The sequence below is a fragment of the Salvelinus namaycush genome, chromosome 29 (genome assembly GCF_016432855.1).
Source record: "Salvelinus namaycush isolate Seneca chromosome 29, SaNama_1.0, whole genome shotgun sequence".
In the NCBI taxonomy this organism is placed as follows: Eukaryota; Metazoa; Chordata; class Actinopteri; order Salmoniformes; family Salmonidae; genus Salvelinus; species Salvelinus namaycush.
In genome coordinates this window covers 28768960-28794782 of record NC_052335.1, presented here as the reverse complement: position 1 = coordinate 28794782, position 25823 = coordinate 28768960, and the positions used below count along the sequence as shown (strand labels likewise).

Here is a 25823-nt window from a genome sequence, read left to right as displayed (position 1 = left end):
AGGCAATATATTGCCAAGAACCTGAAGATCTCGTACAACGCTGTGTACCACTCCCTTCACAGAACAGCGCAAACTGGCTCTAACCAGACTAGAAAGAAAAGTGGGAGGCCCCGGTGCACAACTGAGCACGAGGACAAGTACGTTAGAGTGTCTAGTTTGAGAAACAGACGCCTCACAAGTCCTCAACTGGCAGCTTCATTAAATAGTACCCACAAAACACCAGTCTCAACGTCAACAGTGAAGAGGCGACTCCGGGATGCTGGCCTTCTAGGGTTATAAGAGTTATAGGGTTATGAGAGTTATAAACCTAGCCTATATAATTGTCTCTAGGCAGAACTTGTAGCAAACATTTACATTTAACCTCGAAATCACGGTTATGGTCGTCGTTTGGAAACGAACCAAAGTCTCGGTTTCAATTTGAATTCAACTCTCTGTTTCAAAGAACTGACAAGAAAATGTGGATTTCTTAGAATCCTTTCAAACAAACACTCTCGTAGCTCCACTGTTTCCTTGAACCTTGACTTAGGCCTACAAAGACAACGTAGCACAGTATCCTTGGGGGGTGGGTCAGAATCCCAGTAGAATATAATGGAGATAGATGTGTCTGAACCGGAACATGTCTGTGTGACAGGAGACGCACCTCCTGGAGAGAAAGCGCTTGTTGTTTTATCTCAGCCCTGATACCCCGGGGCAGAGAGTGAGTGAATAAGCGATAGATGAACAGATCACTGCCCCCAAGGAGGAGTCATACACAGAGGAGAGAGGGCGGGAGGAAGAGAGGGGGCAGACCCACACACGCACCAGAGAGAGAGAGAGACACCACTGTCACTCAGTCTCAACAGGTACACGCATGATACAGACCTCACCAGACAGAGAGAGAAAGAGAAAAGGAAAGAGAGAGAGAGCAAGAGAGAGACAAGGAGATAGGGTGAGAGAGAGAGAGAAGTAGAGGGAGCACACTCAGACACTGGAGGAGGACACAGATAACCTGTCCTATGTGTGGGTCCTCTCAAGGCTTCACAGTAAGTATTCATTCACCATCACCACCCTCTTCTTTGTTACCAGGTCTGTGTGTGTGTGTGTATGTGTGTGTGTGTATAAATTAGGGTTTCAGTCACAAAGTTGTTTTCACACACAGCACAGATTTCACTTTGCTCGTCTCATTCAAAGGTCTTATTTTGATTAATTTGGTGCGACAGTCTTACAAGGATACAGATATTGTGATATTGGAGTTGTAGGCTTTCATGAAGTATCTGAAAGCCTGTGTTTTTAGTCACTCACGACACAGATTTCACATTATTCCTTTAAAGTTCATGTGTCGATGTTTTCTCATGAGGCCACAGCTGTGTGGCTTTGAATCATCATGCATCGATTTCAGAGTTTATTTTCTGCTATGTCAGTTTCATAGTTTCATAGTGTATTTTCTGCTTTGTCAGTTTCATAGTTTCATGGTTTCAGAGTGAGCTGTCACTGTCCGTTGTGACAGTCATTCCACTCGGCGGTGGTGCGTACGATACACACATTGTGAAATGTCATCCATCAATGTTGGCCGATCAGTGTACAGTTCTAGAGAAGATGTAATTATTTGTGTTCTAATTCATTATTGCTTATTGCTATTATAAACTGGTTACCAACATATTTAGAGCAGTAAAAATAAATGTTTTGATATACCACGGCTGTCAGCCAATCATCCTTCAGGGCTTGAACACCCCAATTTATAATATGATATCACTGGTGATTTAAAGTGAAGATAAGAAACGTTGGGAAACTTCAACTTTATCTTCCCTCAACTGGGATAAAAAGACAAACTGGTACTCTGTAGCTCAGTTCGTATAGCATGGCGTTTACAACGTCAGGGTAGTGGGTTTGGTTCCCAGGACAACCCATATGGAAAATGTATGCACAAATGATTGTAAGTCCCTTTGGATAAAAGCGTCTGATAAATGACACATAAAACCACCAGCTATCTTCTGATTGTATTCCACCCAAACTTCTGCGTTTACCTGCAAAGGCACTATATGGATCTAGGATTAGGATTTTAACTCTGCAAAGGCACTATATGGATCTATGATTAGGATTTTAACTCATTTTTCAGACTAACTCCATCCAGTCTTTCTGTGTTCATGGCTTTGTCCAGTCTTAATTAAAACCTTTTCACACTACTGAGTGGAGTCGGGCCAAGCTGTACTCCACTGGCTTGGTCCTGCATCCATCATAGGTGCCGGAACCGGCCTAGAAAGGACAATCTGAAAAGAAAATGTCCAGGTCAGAACACCACAGGCAGACACAGGCACACCGAGAGACAGACAGACATACATACAAGTAACTGGGACAAGAGCCAGGTCCCAGTCAGTATAGAGAGGAAGTTTGAGCTGATTCACTGGTAATACTGGTTTCCTCCTTGTGAAAGTGGTGGCTGACGCTCCTTATTTGACGTGCACAGGAACCTCTTCCTGAAACCTGGGGTCCTGTTTTGGACGCTTACAGGATGTTTGGAACAGGGGGCAGCGATGGTGGGGTGGATGCATGGTGGAGTGGTGGAGGGATGGACGCTACCCTTTGAAGTTTGTTTGTCCGTTAGTGTTCGGTGGGACACTTAGTTAGGGTCGACAGCCCTCGTATCCCGCTGTTATCTCCTTCCTCTCTGTCTCACACCTCGGCCTCCTAACTTCCACATTTAGCTCTATTCAAGACAGAGGAGAGCTTCCTCCTTCAGCACACTTTATCCGCTGTTTGTTTTCCACAATGGTTTTCCACTGCTTAGGACAGCAGGAGAGAGAGAGAGAGAGAGAGAGAGAGAGAGAGAGAGAGAGAGAGAGAGAGAGAGAGAGAGAGAGAGAGAGAGAGAGATATAGAGAGATATAGAGAGATATAGAGAGATATATAGGAAAGAGAGAAAAAAACAAGGAGAAGATAGAGGAACAGAAGAACAGAGGAACAGAAGAACAGAGGAACAGAAGAACAGAGGAACAGGATAACAGAGGAACAGGAGAACAGAAGAACAAAAATAAATAAGGCAGAACTTGGAGAGATAAAAGAAAGTGAAAACAGGAAGTCCATGACTTCCCTGATTACTTGGGCTATTGCACATTAGAATGATCTTATGTTGTCATTATCCCATTCTTATCCTTCTTTTTCTATCTCTTCTAGGCCTCCTCCCAGCACAGCACAGTTATGTTACCCTCAGATAGCTCCCCTTCACCTCACACCACAGTGGTCACCACCCCGACCATGTCGGACTCAGACCCTCAGGACCCAGACATGACCCACTGGAGTGAAGCTGAGTTTCAGGAGAGGTGCACCTACATTGTGAAGGACCACACGTTGGATGAGGAAACGGAGAACCACCCAGAGAACCGGGACAAGACCACGGCTGAGAGGTCTCTACCCCGAAACCTGGTCCTGAAACGCTGCTTTGACTCTGCAGAGGTATTCTGAACACCACACTTTCCTGTATATGGGGGATGTATTTTACAAGTGAGAGTTGAGAGTGAGAGAGTGTTGGCATTTGCATGCAGGTGTGTGAGTGTTTGTGTTTTCGTGTGTGTGTGTCATCGAGTGAGTGGCCATGCATGATGTTTCTTTGTGGGGGCCTTCTAGTGTTTGTGTGTGCATATACAACTGTGTACTATATGTTCTGTGAAAACTCCACTTCCATCACTCCGACATCCTCCCATCCCCTCCATCCTTCCTCGGGGGAGGAAATGCTTGACACACCGTTTTCTAATGCCAGTTTTTCCCTCTGTGTCTCTTCCTCGCTGTGTACATCTTAAGGAACATACAAAGACAATAGACAATGAGCGCATCCCAATTGGCACCAAATTCCCTATGGGTCCTGTTCAAAAGTAGTGCACTATAAAGGGAATAGGGTGCCACTTGGGACGCATATTCTGTCTTCACAGCCTTAGGTCACTATGATTAGTTGTTACTTTACATTCCCGGTTCCCATTGTCCCCTACCTTACCATTAAACCGTAAAGCGGAGACACTGAGACCCACCTCCTGTATCTATGCCCCACGGATCGGTCCGAGGAGAAGTGGATCTGCTAGCTTGATCAACATGAAAGAAAGAACGTGGTTGTGCGGTTTGATGTTTAAGGGGCGAATCCTTAACTTGTACTTTAGTAGAATTTTCACACAGTCATGCAATGATGTCAATGGGAGACAAAGTAAATTGTTTTACTTTAAGCAGAAGTTAGGATTCCCCACTTTACTGAACAGGAGACTGAATGAGGCCATTATTTAAATTCTTTCCAAATGGATCTTTTCTAACACCCTTCCTTGAAGTGATCCCAGATCTAAGGTGATTGGATAGGTGAAAGTGAGGGGTTCCACTGAATCGATGTCATCTGTCCAAATCAGTGATAGCATCAAGGGAGGTAGTATGCATTTTCAGAGTATTCGAACATGACCCGAATCAAATGGCATGGGCAGAGTTTGTCAATGTGAATATACGATCACTTTTTGCAACACTTTGACTTGGTTCAAGTCAGGGTCTTTTCCCTGTTTGTGAGGTGTGTGCTCGTTCAGTCAGTCAGTGCATTGGCGTCAGTATGGGGATTACTCCATGCTCGGTGATGCTGCCTGCTGCTTTGAGAGGATAAGTTTCACAAACAGACAGTTTAATCCACAGGAGGCTGGTGAGGGGAGGATGGCTCATAATAATAGTTGGAATAAAGTGAATAGAGTGGTATGGTTTCCATGGGTTTGAACTTGTTGGATTCCATTCACTTCATTCCAGCCATTACTATGACCCCTTCCTCCCCAATGAAGGTGCCACCAGCCACCTGTGGTGTAATCCCTAGAATGAGCGAAAAGTGGTGACTCTCTGTAAAATCAGAGGAATGTGAGTCCAGGTGTGTTCAGGTACATACCAGCATCCCCATCACCCTCTAATGATGTCTGTCTGGAGTCTGGACTATGCTAAAGACTAGGGGGAATTACAGGTGTAGTCTGGGGTGGTATGGGACTAGGAGAGTCCCTCCACCATTCAGACAGCAAGGAAAGTAATAGACTGACATTTAACTGAAAAATAGTATATAGACAATATAACTCTTATCTTGTGTGTGTGTGTGTGTGTGTGTTTGGTTTTACTATCCTTGTGGGGACCAGAAGTCCTCTCAAGGATAGTAAAACAAGGAAAATTCTGACAAGTGGGGACATTTTGCCGGTCCCCACAAGGAAAAGCCTATTTTAGGCTTTGGGGTTAGGTTTATGGTTACAATTAGGGTTAGGTTTAGGTTTAGGGGTTTGGGGTTAAGATTAGGGTTATGGCTAAGGTTAGATTAAGGGTTAGATTAAGGGTTTAGGTGTTAGAAGAATAAAAATCGATACTGTATCGATACTTGACTTATTCCACATTGTTTGTGTGTTACAGCCCTAATCAATCTACACACAATATCCCATAATGACAAAGTGAAAACATGTTTTTAGAAATTTTTGCAAATGTGTTGATAATGAAATAGATAAATGTCGAATTTACATTTGTAATTTTTATTAGGATCCCCATTAGCTAACGCCGTAACGCTAGCTAATCTTCCTGGGGTCCAAAACCAATTAACAAGACATTACAAACAACCACAAATCAAGACTTCACAAACGTTCAACAAGTAGACAATACAGATAATTAAAAAATCTGACAGGAAACACATTTACACTCAGTTGATGCTTTCTATTTCCTGTTCAGTCATATGGTCTATCGCATTAAATGTTCTTTTATTTTTTTCTTGAAGGTGGATTGACTTTTTGCCTGAGAAATATGGGTTGGTAAAGAGTTCCATTCCGCTCCAGTATGGCTCTATATAAAACTGTAGATTAAGGCGATTTGTTCTTGGCTTGGGTTGTCTTAGCTGCCCTGAATTTGCCTGTCTGGTTTGGTGGTTATGTGTGTTGCTAGTATGTACTAACTGGCCTGAAAAATACTGTGTTTAATAAACAAAAGCCAACATTCAGAAGACTGCATAGTAATATGTTTTTAAAGTAAAGCCATGAGAGATTCTGATGCATTTGGATAATATTCATACGGATAGAGCTAATCTGGCAGCCCTGTTTTGAGCCATTTGAAACTTTTTTATATATCTTTCTTTGCTGCAGATGACCATATAACTGGACAGTACTCTAAGTGTGAAAGGACCAGGGATTAAAAATCACCTGATTCAGGTGCCACATGTTAGTAACCCCTTTGGCAGTGATTACAGCTGTGAGTCTTTCTGTGTACATCTCTAAGAGCGTTCAACACCTGGATTGTGCAACATTTTCCCATCATTATTTTCTAAAATCTTCAAGCTCTGTCAAATTGGTTGTTGATCGTTGCTAGACAACCATTTTCAGGTCTTGCCATAGATTTTCAGGTAGATTTAAGTCAAAACTGTAGCTCAGAAACATTCACTGTCTTCTTGGTAAGCAACTCTAGTGTAGATTTGGCCTTGTGTTTTAGGTTATTGCCCTGCTGAAAGGTGAATTAATCTTCCAGTGTCTAGTGGAAAGCAGACTGAACCAGGTTTTCTTATAGGATTTTGCCTGTGCTTAGCTTCATTCCGCTTCTTTTTTATCCTGAAAAACTTCCCAGTCTTAACGATTACAAGCATACTCATAACATTATGCAGCCACCACTATGCTTGAAAATATGGAGAGTGGTACGGTATGCAGTAATGTGTTGTATTGGATTTGCCTCAAACACAACACTTTGTATTCAGGACAAAAGTGAATTGCTTTGCCACATTTTTTGCAGTATTACTTTAGTGCCTTGTTGCAAACAGGATGCATGTTTTTGAATACTTCTATTCATGTACAGGCTTCCTTCTTTTCACTCTGTCAATTAGGTTAGTATTGTGGAGTAACTACAATGTTGTTGATCCATTATCAGTTTTCTCCTATCACAGCCATTAAACTCTGTAACTGTTTTAAAGTCACCATTGGCCTCTTGGTGAAATCCCTGAGGACGCCTGTATCGTTGTAGTGACTGGGTGTATTGATACACCATCCTAAGTTTAATTAATAACTTCACCATGCTCAAAGGGATATTCAGTGTGAAGGTTTGCCCAATTCTGAGGTCCTAAGTGCTCTGGAGCAAGTTTCATAAAAGATCTCTCTGTACTTTGCTTCGTTCATCTTTCCTTCAATCCTGACTAGTCTCCCAGTCCCTGCCGCTGAAAAACATCCCCACAGGATGATGCTGCCACCACCATGCATCACTGTAGAGATGGTGCCAGGTTTCCTCCAGACGTGACACTTGGCATTCAGGTCAAAAAGTTGAATCTTGTTTTCATCAGACTGGAGAATCTTGTTTCTTATGGTCTGAGAAACCTTTAGGTGCCTTTTGACAAACTCCAAGCAGACTGTCAATGTGCCTTTTACTGAGGAGTGGCTTCCGTCTGGCCACTCCACCATGAAGGCCTGATTGGTGGAGTGCCGCAGAGATGGTTGTGTTTCTAGAAGGTTCTCCCATCTCCACAGAGGAACTCTGGAGCTCTGTCAGAGTGACCATCAGGTTCTTGGTCACCTCCCTGACCAAGGCCCTTCTCCCCCGATGGTTCAGTTTGGCCGGGAGGCCAACTCTAGGAAGAGTGTTTGTTGTTCCAAACTTCTTCCATTTAAGAATTATGGAGGCCACTGTGTTCTTGGGGACCTTGAATGCTGCAGAACATTTTTGGTACCCTTCCCCAGGCCTGTGCCTCGACACAATCCTTTCTTGGAGCTCTACGGACAATTCCTTCGACCTCATGGCTTAGTGTTTGCTCTGACATGCACTGTCAACTGTGGAACTTTATATAGACAGAAGTGTGCCTTTCCAAATCATGTCCACTCAGTCGGATTTACCACAGGTGAACTCTAATCAAGTTGTAGAAACATCTCAAGGATGATCACCTGAGCTCAATTTTGAGTCTAAATACTAATGTAAATAAGATACATTTGCAAACATTTATAAAAACCTGTTTTCACTTCATCATTATGGGGTATTGTGTGTTGATTGAGTGGGAAAAACAATATTTCATCCATTTTAGAATAAAGCTGTAACGTAACAAAATGTGGAAAAAGTGAACACTTTCCGAATGGACTGTATTATACAGCATACATACAGCCCTGTATCTATCTTCAAAGGTGACAGTATGAGTCAGCTATTACCATGACTATAGGTCCTCTAGGGTTTAGTGCCGTTGGTTTCCCGATATGATAGGGGTGTGTCCAACAACACCCTATCCCTTCATCTCTGCCCAGGAGGCTAGAGACAGAGGGGGTAAGTTTCACAATTAACACCTTCAGGAGCGAGAACAAGAGTTGTGTTCTGATTAACTCATGAAATATTTACGGTGTGAGAGGACAGCTCTCCGTTTCACACTCTCAAAGTGAATGCCAGTTGTCATTGAGAGACTCTTTTCATAAAAGCTTCCTCTAACCTGTCTTTTTCTATTGGCTTGGTTTACTTTATGTGTGCTGAAATGGTGGGAAAGTCTTCACACTTCACAGAGTTTGGATGAGATGATTGAATTACGTGTACAGTGCATATGGAAAGTATTCAGATCCGTTCCCTTTGTACATTTTGTTACGTTACAGACTTATTCTAAAATGGATTAAATTACTTGTTCCCCCCATCAATCTATACACAATACCCCATAATGACAAAGCAAAAATATTCTTTGGTTAAAAAAAAAATCACATTTAATTTTTAAAAACGGAAATGCCTTATTTACATAAGTATTAAAACCCTTTGCTATGAGACTCAGGTGTATCCTGTTTCCATTGATCATCCATGAGACGTTTCTACAACTTGATTGGAGTCCACCTGTGGTAAATCCGATTGAGTGGACATGATTTGAAAGGCACACACCAAGAGCCTGATGGTTACTCTGACAGAGCTCCAGAGTTCCTCTGAGGAGATGGGAGAACCTTTCAGAAGGACAACCATCTCTGCAGCACACCACCAATCAGGCCTTTATGGTGGCCTGACGGAAGCCACTTCTCATTAAAAGGCACATGACAACCCGCTTGTAGTTTGCCAAAATGCACCTAAAGGACTTTCAGACCATGAGAAACAAGATTCTCTAGTCTGATGAAACCAAAATTGAACTCTTTGGCCTGAATGCCAAGTGTCACGTCTGGAAAAATCATTGCACCTTCCCTACAGTGAAGCTTGGTGGTCGCAGCATCATCCTGTGGGGATGTTTTTCAGCTGCAGGGACTGGGAGACTAGTCAGGATTGAAGGAAAGATGAACGGAGCAAAGTACAGAGAGATCCTTGATGAAAACCTGGTCCAGAGCACTCATGACCTCAGACTGGGGTAAAGGTTCACCTTCCAACAGGACAACGACCCTAAGCACACAGCCAACACAATGCAGGAGTGGCTTCGGGACAAATCTCTGAATGTCCTTGAGTGGCCCAGCCAGAGCACGGACTTGAACCCGAACGAACATCTCTGGAGAGACCTGAAAATAGCTGTGCAGCGACGCTCCCCATCCAACCTGACAGAGCTTGAGAGGATCTGCAGACAAGAATGAGAGAAACTCCGCAAAAACCGGTGTGCCAAGCTTATAGCGTCATACCCAAGAAGACTCAAGGCTGTAATCGCTGCCAAAGGTGCTTCAACAAAGTACTGAGTAAAGGGTCTGAATACTTATGTAAATGTGATATTTCAGTTTTTTATTTTTAATAAATTTGCAAATTTTTCTAAAAACCTGTTTTTGCTTTGTCATTATGGGGTATCGTGTGTAGATTGATTAAGCAACATTATTTCATCCATTGTAGAACAAGGCTGTCTGTAACGTAGTAAATGTCTTATAGTAATGATGGACTGTCCTTTCTCTTTGCTTATTTGAGCTGTTCTTGCCATAATATGGACTTGTTCTTTTACCAAATAGGGCTATCTTCTGTATACCCCCCCTACCTTGTCACAGCACAACTGATTGGCACAAACGCATTAAGAAGGAAAGAAATTCCACAAATTAACATTTAACAAGGCACACCTGTTAATTGAAATGCATTCCAGATGACTACCTCATGAAGCTGGTTGAGAGAATGCCAAGAGTGTGCAAAGCTGTCATCAAGGCAAAGGGTGGCTACTTTGAAGAATCTCAAATATGAAATATATTTTGATTTGTTTAACACCTTTTAGGTTACTACATGATTCCATATGTGTTATTTCATAGTTGTGATGTCTTCACTATTATTCTACAATGTAGAAACTAGTAAACATAAAGAAAAAACCTTGAATGAGTAGGTGTGTCCAAAATTTTAACTGGTTCTGTATGTGTATGTATATACAGTTGAAGTCGGAAGTTTACATACACTTAGGTTGGAGTTATTAAAACTCGTTTTTCAACCACTCCACAAATTTCTTGTTAACAAACTACAGTTTTGGCAAGTCGGTTAGGACATCTACTTTGTGCATGACACAAGTCATTTTTCCTACAATTGTTTACAGACATATTATTTCACTTATAATTCACTGTATCATAATTCCAGTGGGTCAGAAGTTTACATACACTAAGTTGACTGTGCCTTTAAACAGCTTGGAAAATTCCAGAAAATTATGTCATAGCTTTAGAAGCTTCTGATAGGCTAATTGACATCATTTGAGTCAATTGGAGGTGTACCTGTGGATGTATTTCAAGGCCTAACTTCAAACTCAGTGCCTCTTTGCTTGACATCATGGGTAAATCAAAAGAAATCAGCAAAGACCTCAGCAAAATATTTGTCGATCTCCACAAGTCTGGTTCATCCTTAGGAGCAATTTCCAAACGTCTGACGGTACCACGCTCATCTGTACAAACAATACTACAAAAGTATGAACACCATGGGACCACGCAGCCGTCATACCGCTCAGGAAGGAGAGGCGTTCTGTCTCCTAGAGATGAACGTACTTTGTTGCGAAAAGTGCAAATTAATCCCAGAACAACAGCAAAGGACCTTGTGAAGATGCTGGAGGAAACAGGTACAAAAGTATCTATATCCACAGTAAAACTAGTCCTATATCGACATAACCTGAAAGGCCACTCAGCAAGGAAGAAGCCACTGCTCCAAAACCACCATAAAAAAGCCAGACTACGGTTTGCCTTTAAACAGCTTGGAAAATTTCTGTGACAAAACACTGTGACAGCTGTTCTAGTAACCAGCTCAGCTAAAAACCCATTCAAATACGGTGGAAAAAGTGAGAAAAGAGTAACTATACAAACAATTTAAAATAAATATCAGCAACAATGACCATGACAAACACACATCTCTACAGCACAAATCTTTTCATATCTCCCATGTTCACCCATTCAAATCTATCCTGACCTTTGACCTCTTGGAGGCTTAACTCCTTACCCCTGACTGTGCGTGGATCACATTACATACCCTCAAAACACCAAATGGATAGAAACCATAAATGCCAGCATGAATTTAGAAATGTGTCACAAATAACATTATATAGGCTACAATGACAATATCTACCCCTTAATTAGTACTTTGGTCTTCCCTGAAAAACATTTGCGGCACAGCATTAACAGAGAGAGCAGGGGAGTTAGTCGTTTGGGGACAAAGATCTTACTTTTTGGAGAAATGTCCTCTGGTCTGATGAAACAAAAATAGAACTGTTTGGCCATAATGACCATCATTATGTTTGGAGGAAAAATGGGGAGGCTTGCAAGCCGAAGAACACCATCCCAACCGTGAAGCACGGGGGTGGCAGCATCATGTTGTGTGGGTGCTTTGCAGCAGGAGGGACTGGTGCACTTCACAAAATAGATGGCATCATGAGAAAGAAAATGATTTGGATATATTGAAGCAACATCTCAATACATCAGTCAGGAAGTTTAAGCTTGGTCGCAAATGGGTCTTCCAAATGGACAATGACCCCAAGCATACTTCCAAAGTTGTGGGAAAATGGCTTAAGGACAACAAAGTCAAGGTATGGGAGTGGCCATTACAAAGCCCTGACCTCAATCCTATAGAAAATGTGTGGGCTGAACTGAAAAAGTGTGTGTGAGCAAGGAGGCCTACAAACCTGACTCAGTTACACCAGCTTTGTCAGGAGGAATGGTCTAAAATTCACCCAACTTATTGTGCGAAGCTTGTGGAAGGCTATCCGAAACATTTGCCCAAGTTAAACAATTTAAAGGAAATGCTACCAAGTACTAATTGGGAACCCACTGGGAATGTGATGAAAGAAATAAAAGCTGAAATAAATTATTCTCTACTATTATTCGGACATTTCACATTCTTAAAATAAAGTGGTGATCCTAACTGACCTAAGACAGGGAATTTTTACTAGGATTAAATGTCAGGAATTGTGAAACTGAGTTTAAATGTATTTGGCTGAGGTGTATGTAAACTTCCGACTTCAACTGTATATACATTTGTGTGTTATTGTTGGTTTAGTCTGTATGAAACATTTACTATAACATGTTTGAAAGAAAGGAAGAAGTTTCCTGGTGTGTGGCTAGTTAGCTGGAACTACCATAGATCTGACATGACAGTCAGAGGTTGTATTCTAGAGAATCTTACTCTGTTTTCTCAATGGGCATTCGCTTTTTCATCTTATCTTCTGAATGGTCCATTGTTTGATGATGTAATTTCCTGTGTGGTACAGGTGCTTGGGGTGACCAGTCGAGAGCTCATTCCGAAGGGGACGCGGTTCGGCCCTCTGGTTGGCCAGAGCTACACCAATGACACGGTGCCCAAAGATGCCAACAGGAATTACTTCTGGAGGGTAAATGAGGGGCATTGTGGGAACTCATTTTGGTCATATCCTGTTAAATTCTAAAAAGGGGGAGGGGTGGCAACAATTGGCACTTGTGGTCTCACATCCTGTGTAATATCTGTTTGTATGTGTGTGTGTGTTTTTATGCCAGCCGTGTGTCATTTTTTAAATTTCCTGTAAAGACTATGATAATGTGTGTTTGCTCATTGGTGAGAAGGCAGCATGAGGTCACACACACAGCTGTTTAGTTTCACTGACACCGTGGTTCTCCTCTCTCCGCTACTTTCGGCAGTGCCATGGTCTCACTGCCGGGAAACACATACTGTAGAAAACACACAAACACACACACACAAACACACTGACTAGTGGTCAGTGGCTCAGGGTCTACGAGCCACGACTTCCACATTCAAATAACACAGCTAACGGGCGTAGGCCTGCAAACAGCATAGTCCTGATGACACAGACCTACAGATACAGTCCCGACACACCATCTAAACAACGGGGCCACAACACAGACATGAGGTCAACATAGATGACCTGGACACTAAAGTCATGAGTCAATCTGCAAATAACACGGCTTCCAGACAAAGACCAGCAAACAAAGTGATGTAAAGAGCATAGCAGAGTAAGAGGGAAAGGGTGATAGAGCAGAAAACCAGAGAGAAAGATCCAACTGAATGTAGTCAGAGGGACTTTTGTAAGAAAACACTGTAATTGGTCGTTGTGTAAATTCGACCGACTTTTTTGCTCTCCAGGAATGTGTAGTCATTTAGGTGCGCTGTATGGGAACATAGGTCTGATTGAAGTTAGAGTGGTATAACTTTGCACAGTCAGTTGTGAGCGGACTCGAGTAGAGTCATCATACTGTCATTCCAGTCGGTGATCAATGTCAAAAACAAAACCCACAGATTAAGCCCACCCCACCACCACCCACAACCCACAGATTAAGTCCACCCCACCCCACCACCACCCAAAACCCACAGATTAAGCCCACCCCACCACCCAAAACCCACAGATTAAGCCCACCCCACCACCCAAAACCCACAGATTAAGCCCACCCCACCACCACCAAAACCCCACAGATTAAGCCCACCCCACCACCCAAAACCCCACAGATTAAGCCCACCCCACCACCCAAAACCCACAGATTAAGCCCACCCCACCACCCAAAACCCACAGATTAAGCCCACCCCACCACCACTGTAACGGTGGTTCTCCTCCTCTTCAACCGAAGAGGAGGAGTAGTGATTGAACCAAGGCGCAGCGGGTTGTGAATACATAATTTAATAAAGACACGACAAAACAATGAAGACAGAAAACGACCTAGACTTGAATAAACTACAAAATAACAAAACCGAAATGTATAGACAGACCTGAACAATACGAACTTACAAATAACGCGAAGAACGCACGAACAGGGAAAAATAGACTACACAAAATGACGATGAACAAACATACCGAACAGTCCCGTATGGTGCGACAAACACTGACACAGGAGACAACCACCCACAACGAACACTGTGAAACAACCTACCTAAATATGACTCAATTAGAGGAAACGCCAAACACCTGCCTCTAATTGAGAGCCATACCAGGCAACCCTTAAACCAACATAGAAACAGAAAACATAGAATGCCCACCCAAACTCACGTCCTGACCAACTAACACATACAACAAACTAACAGAAATAGGTCAGGAACGTGACATAACCCCCCCCCCCAAGGTGCGAACTCCGGGCGCACCAGCACAAAGTTTAGGGGAGGGTCTGGGTGGGCATCTGACCACGGTGGTGGCTCAGGCTCAGGACGAGGTCCCCACCCCACCATAGTCAATCCCAGCTTGCTAATCCCCCTCAGAATGACCACCCCTCTCTTCCACCCACCTAATATAGGCAACACAAAATAAAGGTACAGCTCCGGGACAAGGTAGCTCAGGACATAGAGGTAGGTGAGAATAGAGAGGTAGATAGAGGTAGCTCAGGATAGAGGGGCAACTCCGGACTGAAAGGCAGCTCCGGACAGAGAGACAGCTCTGGACTGAGGGGCAGTTCTGGATTAATGGCCGCTCTGGGCTGAGGGGCAGCTCATGACTGGCTGACGGCTCTGGACGCTCATGGCTCGCTGACAGCTCTGGACGCTCATGGCTGGCTGACGGCTCTGGACGCTCATGGCTGGCTGACGGCTCTGGACGCTCATGGCTGGCTGACGGCTCTGGACGCTCATGGCTGGCTGACGGCTCTGGACGCTCATGGCTGGCTGACGGCTCTGGACGCTCATGGCTGGCTGACGGCTCTGGACGCTCATGGCTGGCTGACGGCTCTGGACGCTCATGGCTGGCTGACGGCTCTGGACGCTCATGGCTAGCTGACGGCTCTGGACGCTCATGGCTAGCTGACGGCTCTGGACGCTCATGGCTCGCTGGCGGCTCTGGCAGATCCTGTCTGGTTGGCGGCTCTGGCAGATCCTGTCTGGTTGGCGGCTCTGGCAGATCCTGTCTGGTTGGCGGCTCTGGCAGATCCTGTCTGGTTGGCGGCTCTGGCAGATCCTGTCTGGTTGGCGGCTCTGGCAGATCCTGTCTGGTTGGCGGCTCTGGCAGATCCTGTCTGGTTGGCGGCTCTGGCAGATCCTGTCTGGTTGGCGGCTCTGGCAGATCCTGTCTGGTTGGCGGCTCTGGCAGATCCTGTCTGGCGAATGGCTCTAGCGGCTCCTGACTGACTAACGGCTCTGACGGCTCGGGACAGACGGGCGGCTCTAATGGCTCGGGACAGACGGATGGCTCAGACGGCGCTGGGGAGACGGATGGCTCAGATGGCGCTGAGGAGACGGATGGCTCAGATGGCGCTGAGGAGACGGATGGCTCAGACGGCGCTGGGGAGACGGATGGCTCAGACGGCGCTGGGGAGACGGATGGCTCAGACGGCGCTGGGGAGACGGATGGCTCAGACGGCGCTGCGGAGACGGATGGCTCAGACTGATCCTGTCTAGCGGAAGGCTTTGGCTGCTCCTGTCTGGCGGAAGGCTCTAGCGGCTCCAGTCTGGCGGAAGGCTCTGTAGGCTCATGGCAGACGAGCGGCTTTGCAGGCTCATGGCAGACGGGCAGTTCATGCGGCGCTTGGCAGACGGACAGTTCAGGCGCCGTTGGGCAGACGGCAGACTCTGGCCGGCTGAGACGCACTGAAGGCCTGGTGCGTGGTGCCGGAACTGGAGGCACCGGACTGGAGACACGCACTTCAAGCCTAGTGCGGGGAGCAGGGACAGGGCACACTGGACTCTCAAAACGTACTATTTGCCTGGTGCGTGGTACCGGCACTGGTGGCACCGGGCTGAGGGCACGCACATCAGGACGAGTACGGGGAGAAGGAACAGTGTGTACAGGGCTCTGGAGACGCACAGGTGGCTTAGTGCGTGGTGCCCGAACTGGAGGCACTGGGCTGGAGACACGCACCATAGGGAGAGTGCGTGGAGGAGGAACAGGGCTCTGGAGACGCACTGGAAGCCTGGTGCGTAGTGTAGGCACTGGTGGTACTGGGCTGGGGCGGGGAGGTAGCGCCGGAAATACCGGACCGTGCAGGCGTATTGGCTCCCTTGAACACTGAGCCTGCCCAACCTTACCTGGCTGAATGCTCCCCGTCGCCCGACCAGTGCGGGGAGGTGGAATAACCCGCACCGGGCTATGTAGGCGAACCGGGGACACCATGCGTAAGGCTGGTGCCATGTAAGCCGGCCCAAGGAGACGTACTGGTGGCCAGATATGTAGAGCCGGCTTCATGGCACTTGGCTCAATGCTCAATCTAGCCCTACCAGTGCGGGGAGGTGGAATAACCCGCACTGGGCTATGCACACGTACAGGAGACACCGTGCGCTCTACTGCGTAACACGGTGTCTGCCCGTACTCCCGCTCTCCACGGTTAGCCTGGGAAGTGGGCGCAGGTCTCCTACCTGCCCTAGGCCCACTACCTCTTAGCCCCCCCCCCCCCCCAAGAAATTTTTGGGTAGTACTCACGGGCTTTTCGGGCTTCCGTGCTAGACGCGTCCCCTCATAACGCCGGTTCCCTTCTCCGGTTGACTCTGCTCTCCTCAGTGCCTCCAGCTGTTCCCATGGGAGGCGATCCCTTCCAGCCAGGATCTCCTCCCATGTGTAGCAACCTTTACCGTCCAAAACATCCTCCCATGTCCATTCCTCCTTCTTCTTGCGCTGTCCGTTCCTCCCGTTACACCGCTGCTTGGTTCTGGTTATTTGGTGGGTGGTTCTGTAACGGTGGTTCTCCTCCTCTTCAACCGAAGAGGAGGAGTAGTGATTGAACCAAGGCGCAGCGGGTTGTGAATACATAATTTAATAAAGACACGACAAAACAATGAAGACAGAAAACGACCTAGACTTGAATAAACTACAAAATAACAAAACCGAAATGTATAGACAGACCTGAACAATACGAACTTACAAATAACGCGAAGAACGCACGAACAGGGAAAAATAGACTACACAAAATGACGATGAACAAACATACCGAACAGTCCCGTATGGTGCGACAAACACTGACACAGGAGACAACCACCCACAACGAACACTGTGAAACAACCTACCTAAATATGACTCTCAATTAGAGGAAACGCCAAACACCTGCCTCTAATTGAGAGCCATACCAGGCAACCCTTAAACCAACATAGAAACAGAAAACATAGAATGCCCACCCAAACTCACGTCCTGACCAACTAACACATACAACAAACTAACAGAAATAGGTCAGGAACGTGACAACCACCCAAAACACACACACTTTATATGACAGGTAGGACACACTGTTAGATGTTTTTGTAATTTTTCAACAGTAGGATACCGTATACAGTAATCCCTCGTTTATCGCGGGGGTTACGTTCCGAAAATGACCCGCGATAAGTGAAATCCGCGAAATAGAAAACTTTTTTTTTTTTTTTACAATTAGCAACTATTACATGTATACAAATACAGTGACTCACGTGTAGGCCGTTTCACTGCTCTTCAGACTGGGCCGCTGCATCCTGACTGCGCTCTGCAGTGTTCTCTTCTTCTGAAGCCCGCGGTGCAGGTGTGTTTGTTCGGGAGAAGAACATAGTGATAGGCAGCTGTTGTCGCTCTTTTTTCTTCTTTGCAAAAAGATCCTTGTACACCGACATGCCACCATCGATTACGTTGGAGAACTGTAATGAACGGCTCATCAAAGGGTCCCATTCCTCAGCTACTCGCTTAAGTTCAGGCCGTTTCGTCGACATTATGGGTTTAGGAGATGTTCGAAATTACAAGATAATTTGGCCAACTTAATGTAAATTTGCCAAGCTGTTTTATGTACGTACACATAACTGCACGAGACGACAAAATGATAGCACAATTCGTAGCATGTTTTGATACAAGAAGCGGGAGTGAGTTTTTAGCGAATCAGAATGCAGAGCACAATGCACCAAAAAAAAAAAAAAAATGCATTATGAAAATCCGCGAAATAGCGAATCCGCGATAAGTGAACCGCGAAGTGGCGAGGGATCACTGTAAACTGAATACAGTAGATTACCGTAGAATCCACAGTAAAATACTGTACATTTGTTTTACAGCACACTGTAAGACATTTCTGTCATTTCAACAGTGAAACACTGTAGAATGCACAATAAAATACTGTAAATGTGTTTTGCAGTATTAATTACGGTGCATTGTGGGAAAATGTTGTGGGCTGGGACAGAGTCTCTGGCTCATTAACATATTTTAAGGAGTGTCTTGTAATAGGCAATATTGGTTGCACCCGTTAGTGAGAGTGCTGTACCAATTTAAGTGATATGTAGTGGTAGTGGTTCTCTAACATTATAATTGATATTGGGTACAGATCAGAGTGGCAGCCATGTCTTTTTATTGTTTTTGTAATGGATGATTGATATCTTCGATTTCAGCGCCGGGGGAGAAGGTTGTGTAAATGTCATCTCTCTCTCTCTATATATATATATCCTCTCTTTCTCTCTGTCCAGGTGTTTTCAGAGGGTCGGTTACATCACATCCTGGACGGCTTGGACGAGGAGAAGAGTAACTGGATGCGCTACGTCAACCCAGCCCGTTGTCACGGGGACCAGAATCTGGCGGCGTGCCAGACTGGCATGGCCATCTACTTCTACACGGTGAGAGCCGTGCCACCGGGCCAGGAGCTGCTTGTGTGGTACTGCCTGGAGTTAGCCAACCGACTCAACTACACACCCCCTGGAGAGCTCGCCACAGAAAGAATTGGTACGTTTTGTAATGCAGAGGTCTGAAACTTGTGGCCCAGGAGCTATCTCCAGCACGCAAACTGCTGTTTTGTGGCCCCCTCGACTAACATCAGATTCATATTAGAATCAAGCCTGCTACTAATGTACTTAATACATTTTACTGCTAGGCCAGGCTAACAGATCCAATCCCATGTCATCCAATCTAATAAGGAATGGGACAATGTGGAGTCTCTGATACTTGTATTCACTGTGGTGAGTGGAGGAGAGAGAAAATCAATATGATCAATGAGTGTTCGGCACAACGGAGCAATTCCTAGAGTTTCCTAGAGCTTTGGGTGGAAGTGGGTGGTTATTCAAAGCCGAAAGCGCTCAGTCAAAGGTCCAGCCGCCTGACACAATCTTTGTGTGGGTGTTTAAGCAGTAATAAAAGTCACACCCACAGGCCTTTGTGAAGGAGGGAGACAAAGAAAGGAGAGAAGATCTCGCTCCATGTGTCACCAAGAGAGGTTTTGTCTCGACGTAAGGCGAGACCAATTTCAGGTCTCAAAGCAAGGTTTCAGTTTCCTTTTTTCCAATGCACACATACACATACATACTCTCTCTTTCTCTCTCACACACACACACACACACACACACACACACACACACACACACACACACACACACACACACACACACACACACACACACACACACACACACACACACACACACACACACACGGCTTTTGAGTGAGTGAGTGAGTGAGTGAGTGAGAGAGAGAGAGAGAGAGAGAGAGAGTCTGTATTGGGTGGATGTGTGTGTGTGTGTGAGAGAGAGAGAGTGTGTGTCTGTGTGTGTGTTGGGTGGGTGTGTGTGTGTGTTGGGTGGGGGTGTGTGTGTGTGTTGTGATGTCTGTCTGTCTTGGACAGAGTGTATGGGGCCTTTTTAAAGAAGTAGCTCTGAATTCAACTAAGAGTTACTGTATATAACACTCTGATTTAACTAAGAGTTACTGTATATAACACTCTGATTTAACTAAGAGTTACTGTATATAATGCTCTGAATTCAACTAAGAGTTACTGTATATAACACAACTGACAACAAAAAGAATCCAGAATCAAGACTCCATTTGACTAGGTCAGGATGTGACTGTGTAAAGTTCCTTCATCAGCCGACACACACAGCTCTGCTAGCTGAAACTTGTCTCCTATAACCACTCTCTCCCTCCCTCAGCCTAATCTGGGTCCTGATCAGCCAACTATTGTTTCACCTTCAGTATCAGCTTCCATAGAGCGCACGGACAGGTCTGTTCGTGAGAAGCAGACGATCTTAACAGCTGACTGACAGGTCTGAGATCTGAGACTAGTTCATAAAAAGTAGAAAACAACTGGTTGAACTGGAGCCATTTCCTCTTTTCGAGGCTGAGAACTAGAGAAGTGATGTCATGATGTCATAGATAGGAGCACAGTGGAGAAGGACATGATCTCACACTGAAGGTATGCGTGTCAGGTGGTGTATCTGTGGCGATGGGTTCTACTGTAAAAAGATAGTGACACCGACTCATAAACAATGGGTTCTACTGTAAAAAAGGGAGTGACACCGACTCATAAACAATGGGTTCTACTGTAAAAAAGATAGTGACACCGACTCATAAACAATGGGTTCTACTGTAAAAAAGGGAGTGACACCGACTCATAAACAATGGGTTCTACTGTAAAAAAGGGAGTGACACCGACTCATAAACAATGGGTTCTACTGTAAAAAAGGGAGTGACACCGACTCATAAACAATGGGTTCTACTGTAAAAAAGATAGTGACACCGACTCATAAACAATGGGTTCTACTGTAAAAAAGGGAGTGACACCGACTCATAAACAATGGGTTCTACTGTAAAAAAGATAGTGACACCGACTCATAAACAATGGGTTCTACTGTAAAAAGAGAGTGACAGACTGCAACTCGCGATTGTGTCATGTGCATCCCATGCGTAGTACAGTTGACTAAACTCATCAAGCTGCAAATTATAGTTTCATGGTACTTTCGTGCAACAACATTTTACCCTAAGTATGTGTGTCTGTGTCTTTTTTGTCCCACAGAGCAAAACCAGGTTTGCGGGATGAGTTCAGGGACGAGGGGGTACAGCATGTCCGAAATCCTGAGGAAGGAGCCCACCAAGCCCCATTCCACTGCCCCCCTACTCCCCGAATCCACACTGTCCCCAACCTGCAGCCCTGTCCTGCCCCTCAGCCCCCGTGTAGTCTACCCCAGCTACCCACCTATCCTATACTGTGGCCCCCCCATCCCCAAAAGAACCCTGGACAGCAGCCCTGTCACCCCCCACATGCACTTTCCTGTCAATCCTCCCCCGGGCGTCTCCATCACACCCAAACATTACCCAGAGTCCTCAGTGCCAGGCCATATGTACCCCAGTCAACGGTGCAGTCCCTACCTCATACCTCACTATCCACTTGGCCTTACCAGCCTACGACCTCACACATACCCCCTGTGCAGTGACAGACTAGCTCCACATTTACCACTTCCACCTCACATGCTGCCCTTTGAGGGGTACCCGCACTTCCTGCACCCATCAGCCAATGGACACAAAGAGCTCCCGGTTTCACTGACCACTACACACAAAGACCTCTCACTTACCAATGGCAGCAGAGATCTGCCCTTTGCACTGACAAAAAAATACGTAATTTGTTTGACGACCAGTGGGCGCAAACATCTTGGTGACCTTATGCCCTCACCAAAAAAATACCTCAAAAACCTCACTGTGACACCAACAGACAACTTCAGGGACTCTAAGCATGCCCCTGCCAGCAGCACCTTCGATGACCAGCCTCTACCAGCCACCTCCAGGGCCTCATCCATGGCCTCATCCCCTCGCACACCCAGGGGAGGCTCACCGCCGGCAGGCCTGGCTGCCTCCTCTGACTACCTCCCCTCCAAGCCCACATCCGCCCTGCTGAGTTCCAGCCACAGTGCAGAGGAAGGGGCAGTAGACCTGCGGAAGGCCAGACGTGGTGGACGGGTCATCGGGTACAAGACCCTGTCCTACCCGCTCACCCGGAAGAACGGGAAGATCCGGTACGAGTGCAACGTCTGCAGCAAGATCTTCGGGCAGCTGTCCAACCTCAAGGTCAGTCAGTCCCCCGTTAAAAAACTGGTCTAACCTCAAGGTCAGTCAGTCCCCCGTTAAATAACTGTCCAACCTCAAGGTCAGTCAGTCCCCCGTTAAAAAACTGTCCAACCTCAAGTTCAGTCAGTCCCCCGTTAAATAACGGTCCAACCTTAAGGTCAGTCAGTCCCCTATTAAATAGCCAATATCGGAGATCGCAAGTACATTATGTCTAGATGATAGTTTATGTTGATAGGACATCATCATTTAAATAGATTTGTTTATAGAATAGTTTGTGGGCATACGCACATGCTTAAAAAGCTAAGGTGCTGGGGTAATTAACCTGTTTGGCGTGCAAGCCCGACGTCGGTACATTTATGACAACAGCCACTTCAAGTGCAGGGCGCGAAATTCAAAATATATATTTTTTAAATATTTAACTTTCACACATTAACAAGTCCAATACAGCATATGAAAGGTACACATCTCGTGAATCCAGCCAACATGTCCGATTTTTAAAATGTTTTACAGGGAAGATAAAATATGTAAATCTATTAGCTAACCACGTTAGCAAAAGACTCCACTTTTATTACTCCATCAGTTTTTGACTCCATCAGTAGCTATCACAAATTCGGCCAAATAAAGATATAAATAGCCACTAACCAAGAAACAACCTCATCAGATGACAGTCTGATAACATATTTATTGTATAGCATATGTTTTTTTTTCGAAAAATGTGCATATTTCAGGTATAAATCATAGTTTACATTGCAGCTACAGTCAGAAATTGCACCGAAAGCAGACAGAAAAATTACAGACACCAACGCCAAATAACTAAATACTCATCATAAAACATTTCTGAAAAATACATAGTGTACAGCAATTGAAAGACAGGCATCTTGTGATTCCAGACAATATTTCCGATTTATCAAGTGTTTTACAGCGAAAACACAATATAGCGTTATATTAGCGTAGCCACAATAGCCAGAAACACTTGGGCGCCAACGACCAGTTCACATGCACGACAGATATTAGAAATATCATCATAAAATGTTTCTTACTTTTGGTGATCTTCCGTCAGAATGTTGGACAAGGTGTCCTTTGTCCAGAACAGTCGTTGTTTGGATCTGGAACGGCAAATTTCCCTCTTGATTTAGCATGGGCACTTGCCAAGTGGCACGGATCTCTCCAACGTCAACAAAGTCAGAGAACGGAACACGGCAAAACTCCCGAAAAAATTTCAATAATCTGATTAAACTATATTGAAAAAACATACTTTACGATGATATGGTCACATGTATCAAATAAATTCTAAACCGGAGATGTTAGTCGTCCATAACGACAGCTAAACAGAAGGCAAATCCATGTCCTCTTTCGCGCGCTCCAGAAACAGGAAATGGACGGTCACGTCATACAAAGAGCTTTAATTCCACCTCAGACCAAGATAGACACGAAATTTCTTCTCTCACCGCCTCTTGACAACCAGGGGATGGTGTATGAAGTGTACGTAGACTCTTACGTTCATTGCCCATGTATAGGCATGAAGTTGAACAGAGCATCGATTTCTGACATTCCACTTCCTGGTCAGGAAATGTGCTGCAGAAGGAGTTATGTTTCACTCAGAGAAATAATTCAAACGGTTTTAGAAACTAGAGAGTGTTTTCTATCCAATAGTAATAATAATATGCATATTGTACGAGCAAGAATTGAGTACGAGGCCGTTTGAAATTGGCACGATTTAACTGGCTACTCAATACTGCCCCTTGCAGCCATAAGAAGTTTTAAGTATGCATGAAAATAACAGAAAGGCCCGCACACTTTTCATGAAATAGATTTGTCTCATCCTGTTTTTTGTCTTTACACTTCTTATATGTTATTTTTAATGCTATGTTTCCTTCCTCCTTGCTATTCTGTTGCCTGTCTCCAGGTTCACCTGCGTGTCCACAGTGGAGAGCGGCCCTTTAGGTGTCAGACCTGCACTAAGGACTTCACCCAGCTGGCCCACCTCCAGAAACACTTCCTGGTTCACACTGGAGAGAAGCCACATGAGTGCCAGGTACAGAAGGCTGAGATCTGATTATCTGCTTATCTAGAATATCTCTGTGGCTGTCTATCTGTTTATCTAGAATATCTATCTATCTATCTATCTATCTAGAATATCTGTCTGTCTGTTTCTGTCTGTCTGTCCCACAGTGTCACTATGCCATACCCCCCCAAAAGCCCATGAGACTACAAATCTGTCTGTCTGTGTATGTCTGTCTCTACAGTATCTGTCTTTCTGCCTGTCTGTCTGTTTCTGTCTATCCGTCTGTCTGTCCCACATTGTCACTATGCCATACCCCCCAAAAAGCCCATGAGACTACAAATCATTGCTTAATCAAGCTTCTTTTCCAACATTAGCAAGCATGAAATCTAACATTTTAACCTCTCTCATTGCTTTGTGCTCCATCTTTTTCCCTCACTCCAGGTGTGCCGCAAGCGCTTCAGTAGCACCAGCAACCTGAAGACCCACCTGCGTCTCCACTCAGGCGAGAGGCCCTACCAGTGCAAGCTGTGCAGCGGCCCGATTCACCCCAACATGTTCACCTTAAGCTCCACAGGCGCCTGCACACTGTCGAGCGCCCACACCGGTGCCCGCTCTGTCCACGCTCCTAACTCCACCACTGCCTCCTCCAGGTGCACCTCCAGGGCTTCTGCCCCGCTGGCCCCACCCCCTCAGGCTCCGCCCCCTCAGCTGAAGAACTTCACTGCATCAACACCGAGATGGAACAGTTCGACCTGAGAAAGGCGGCAGAACGCTGAAAGAAGATGGTGATGGAGGCAGAGAAGTGGAACACCTACATCAGCGTCCTACTGCAAGAGATGAGAACCTCCAGCCACCAAGCGAGCGCTGATAAGAATGTGTTGTTCCTGGAGCTTGGTTTCTACGAAGCAGCAGCAGCATGGTAGTCCTCGGTCCTTAGAGGTTGCAGCATCGCAGCCTCCCTCTGCATGCTGGCCATATCAAACCAGAGTCGGCCATATGATATAACAAACCACTAATACCCTTTCACACTACTGAGCCTAGACATCCCAAGCCAAGCTGTACTTCACTGGCCTGATTGATTATTCATCCACATTATTTCCTGGAAACGTATACTGGAAAGGACAATGTGAAAAAGAAATAGCCGGCAAAGTACAGCTTGGTCGAAAATTATAGTGTGGAAAGGGTACAAGAGACAGCGTACCTATAATCCATCATGCTGACAGTGGCTGATAGTGACCTTGACTGTTTGAAGCAAGGCTTTGTCTCCATTACAGGGGTCTTTCCTCTCAAGGCTATGGGAAGAAGTGGGACAACCATGAGAACCTTATTGTGAGAGCATATAATGAGACTTGTATTGTACCTATTAAATCCTCAGCCTTATTATTAATTTATTAAGCAGCTTATTGTAACCTGAGGAAGCCAGAAAGACAGGGAGATTTGTGATCAAATGTTTATAACAGGGTTCTATTTACTACCATCTGGTTTTGTGATTTTGTACTACTTGACGATGTGGAGTAATAACAGAAAAGAGACAATTCATGTCTTACTTTAAATTTGTATGTGTTTATTCACTTTTCTGTGTGTGAGTTGATTTAATGAATTGATGTGTGCCACATGTCAAAGGAAGTTGTTATCTTGATGAACTCTCCTTCCTACTGCAGTCGCCCACATTGTGTTTCAGAGCTCTGGTAATGAATGACAAGTCGCTGATACATACTCACATGTACGGTTGCTCTCTCTCACTCTCTCTCTCACACACACACTTCCGAAAATCAGCTTTTCAAATCAAAACTAACT

At 45.2% G+C, this 25823-nt stretch overlaps 1 protein-coding gene across 1 annotated transcript; it reads left to right on the top strand.

Moving 5' to 3' along the window:
* The first annotated feature begins 884 nt into the window (after positions 1–884).
* LOC120024453 (PR domain zinc finger protein 1-like) lies at positions 885–25558 on the top strand. Its single transcript, XM_038968702.1, has 7 exons — positions 885–1022; positions 3151–3429; positions 12566–12685; positions 18664–18916; positions 20976–22021; positions 23928–24056; positions 24468–25558. Exons 1-7 carry the CDS (start codon positions 996–998, stop codon positions 24780–24782), a joined length of 2169 nt encoding a protein of 722 aa, XP_038824630.1. The 5' UTR covers positions 885–995; the 3' UTR covers positions 24783–25558.
* Positions 25559–25823: the final 265 nt, after the last annotated feature.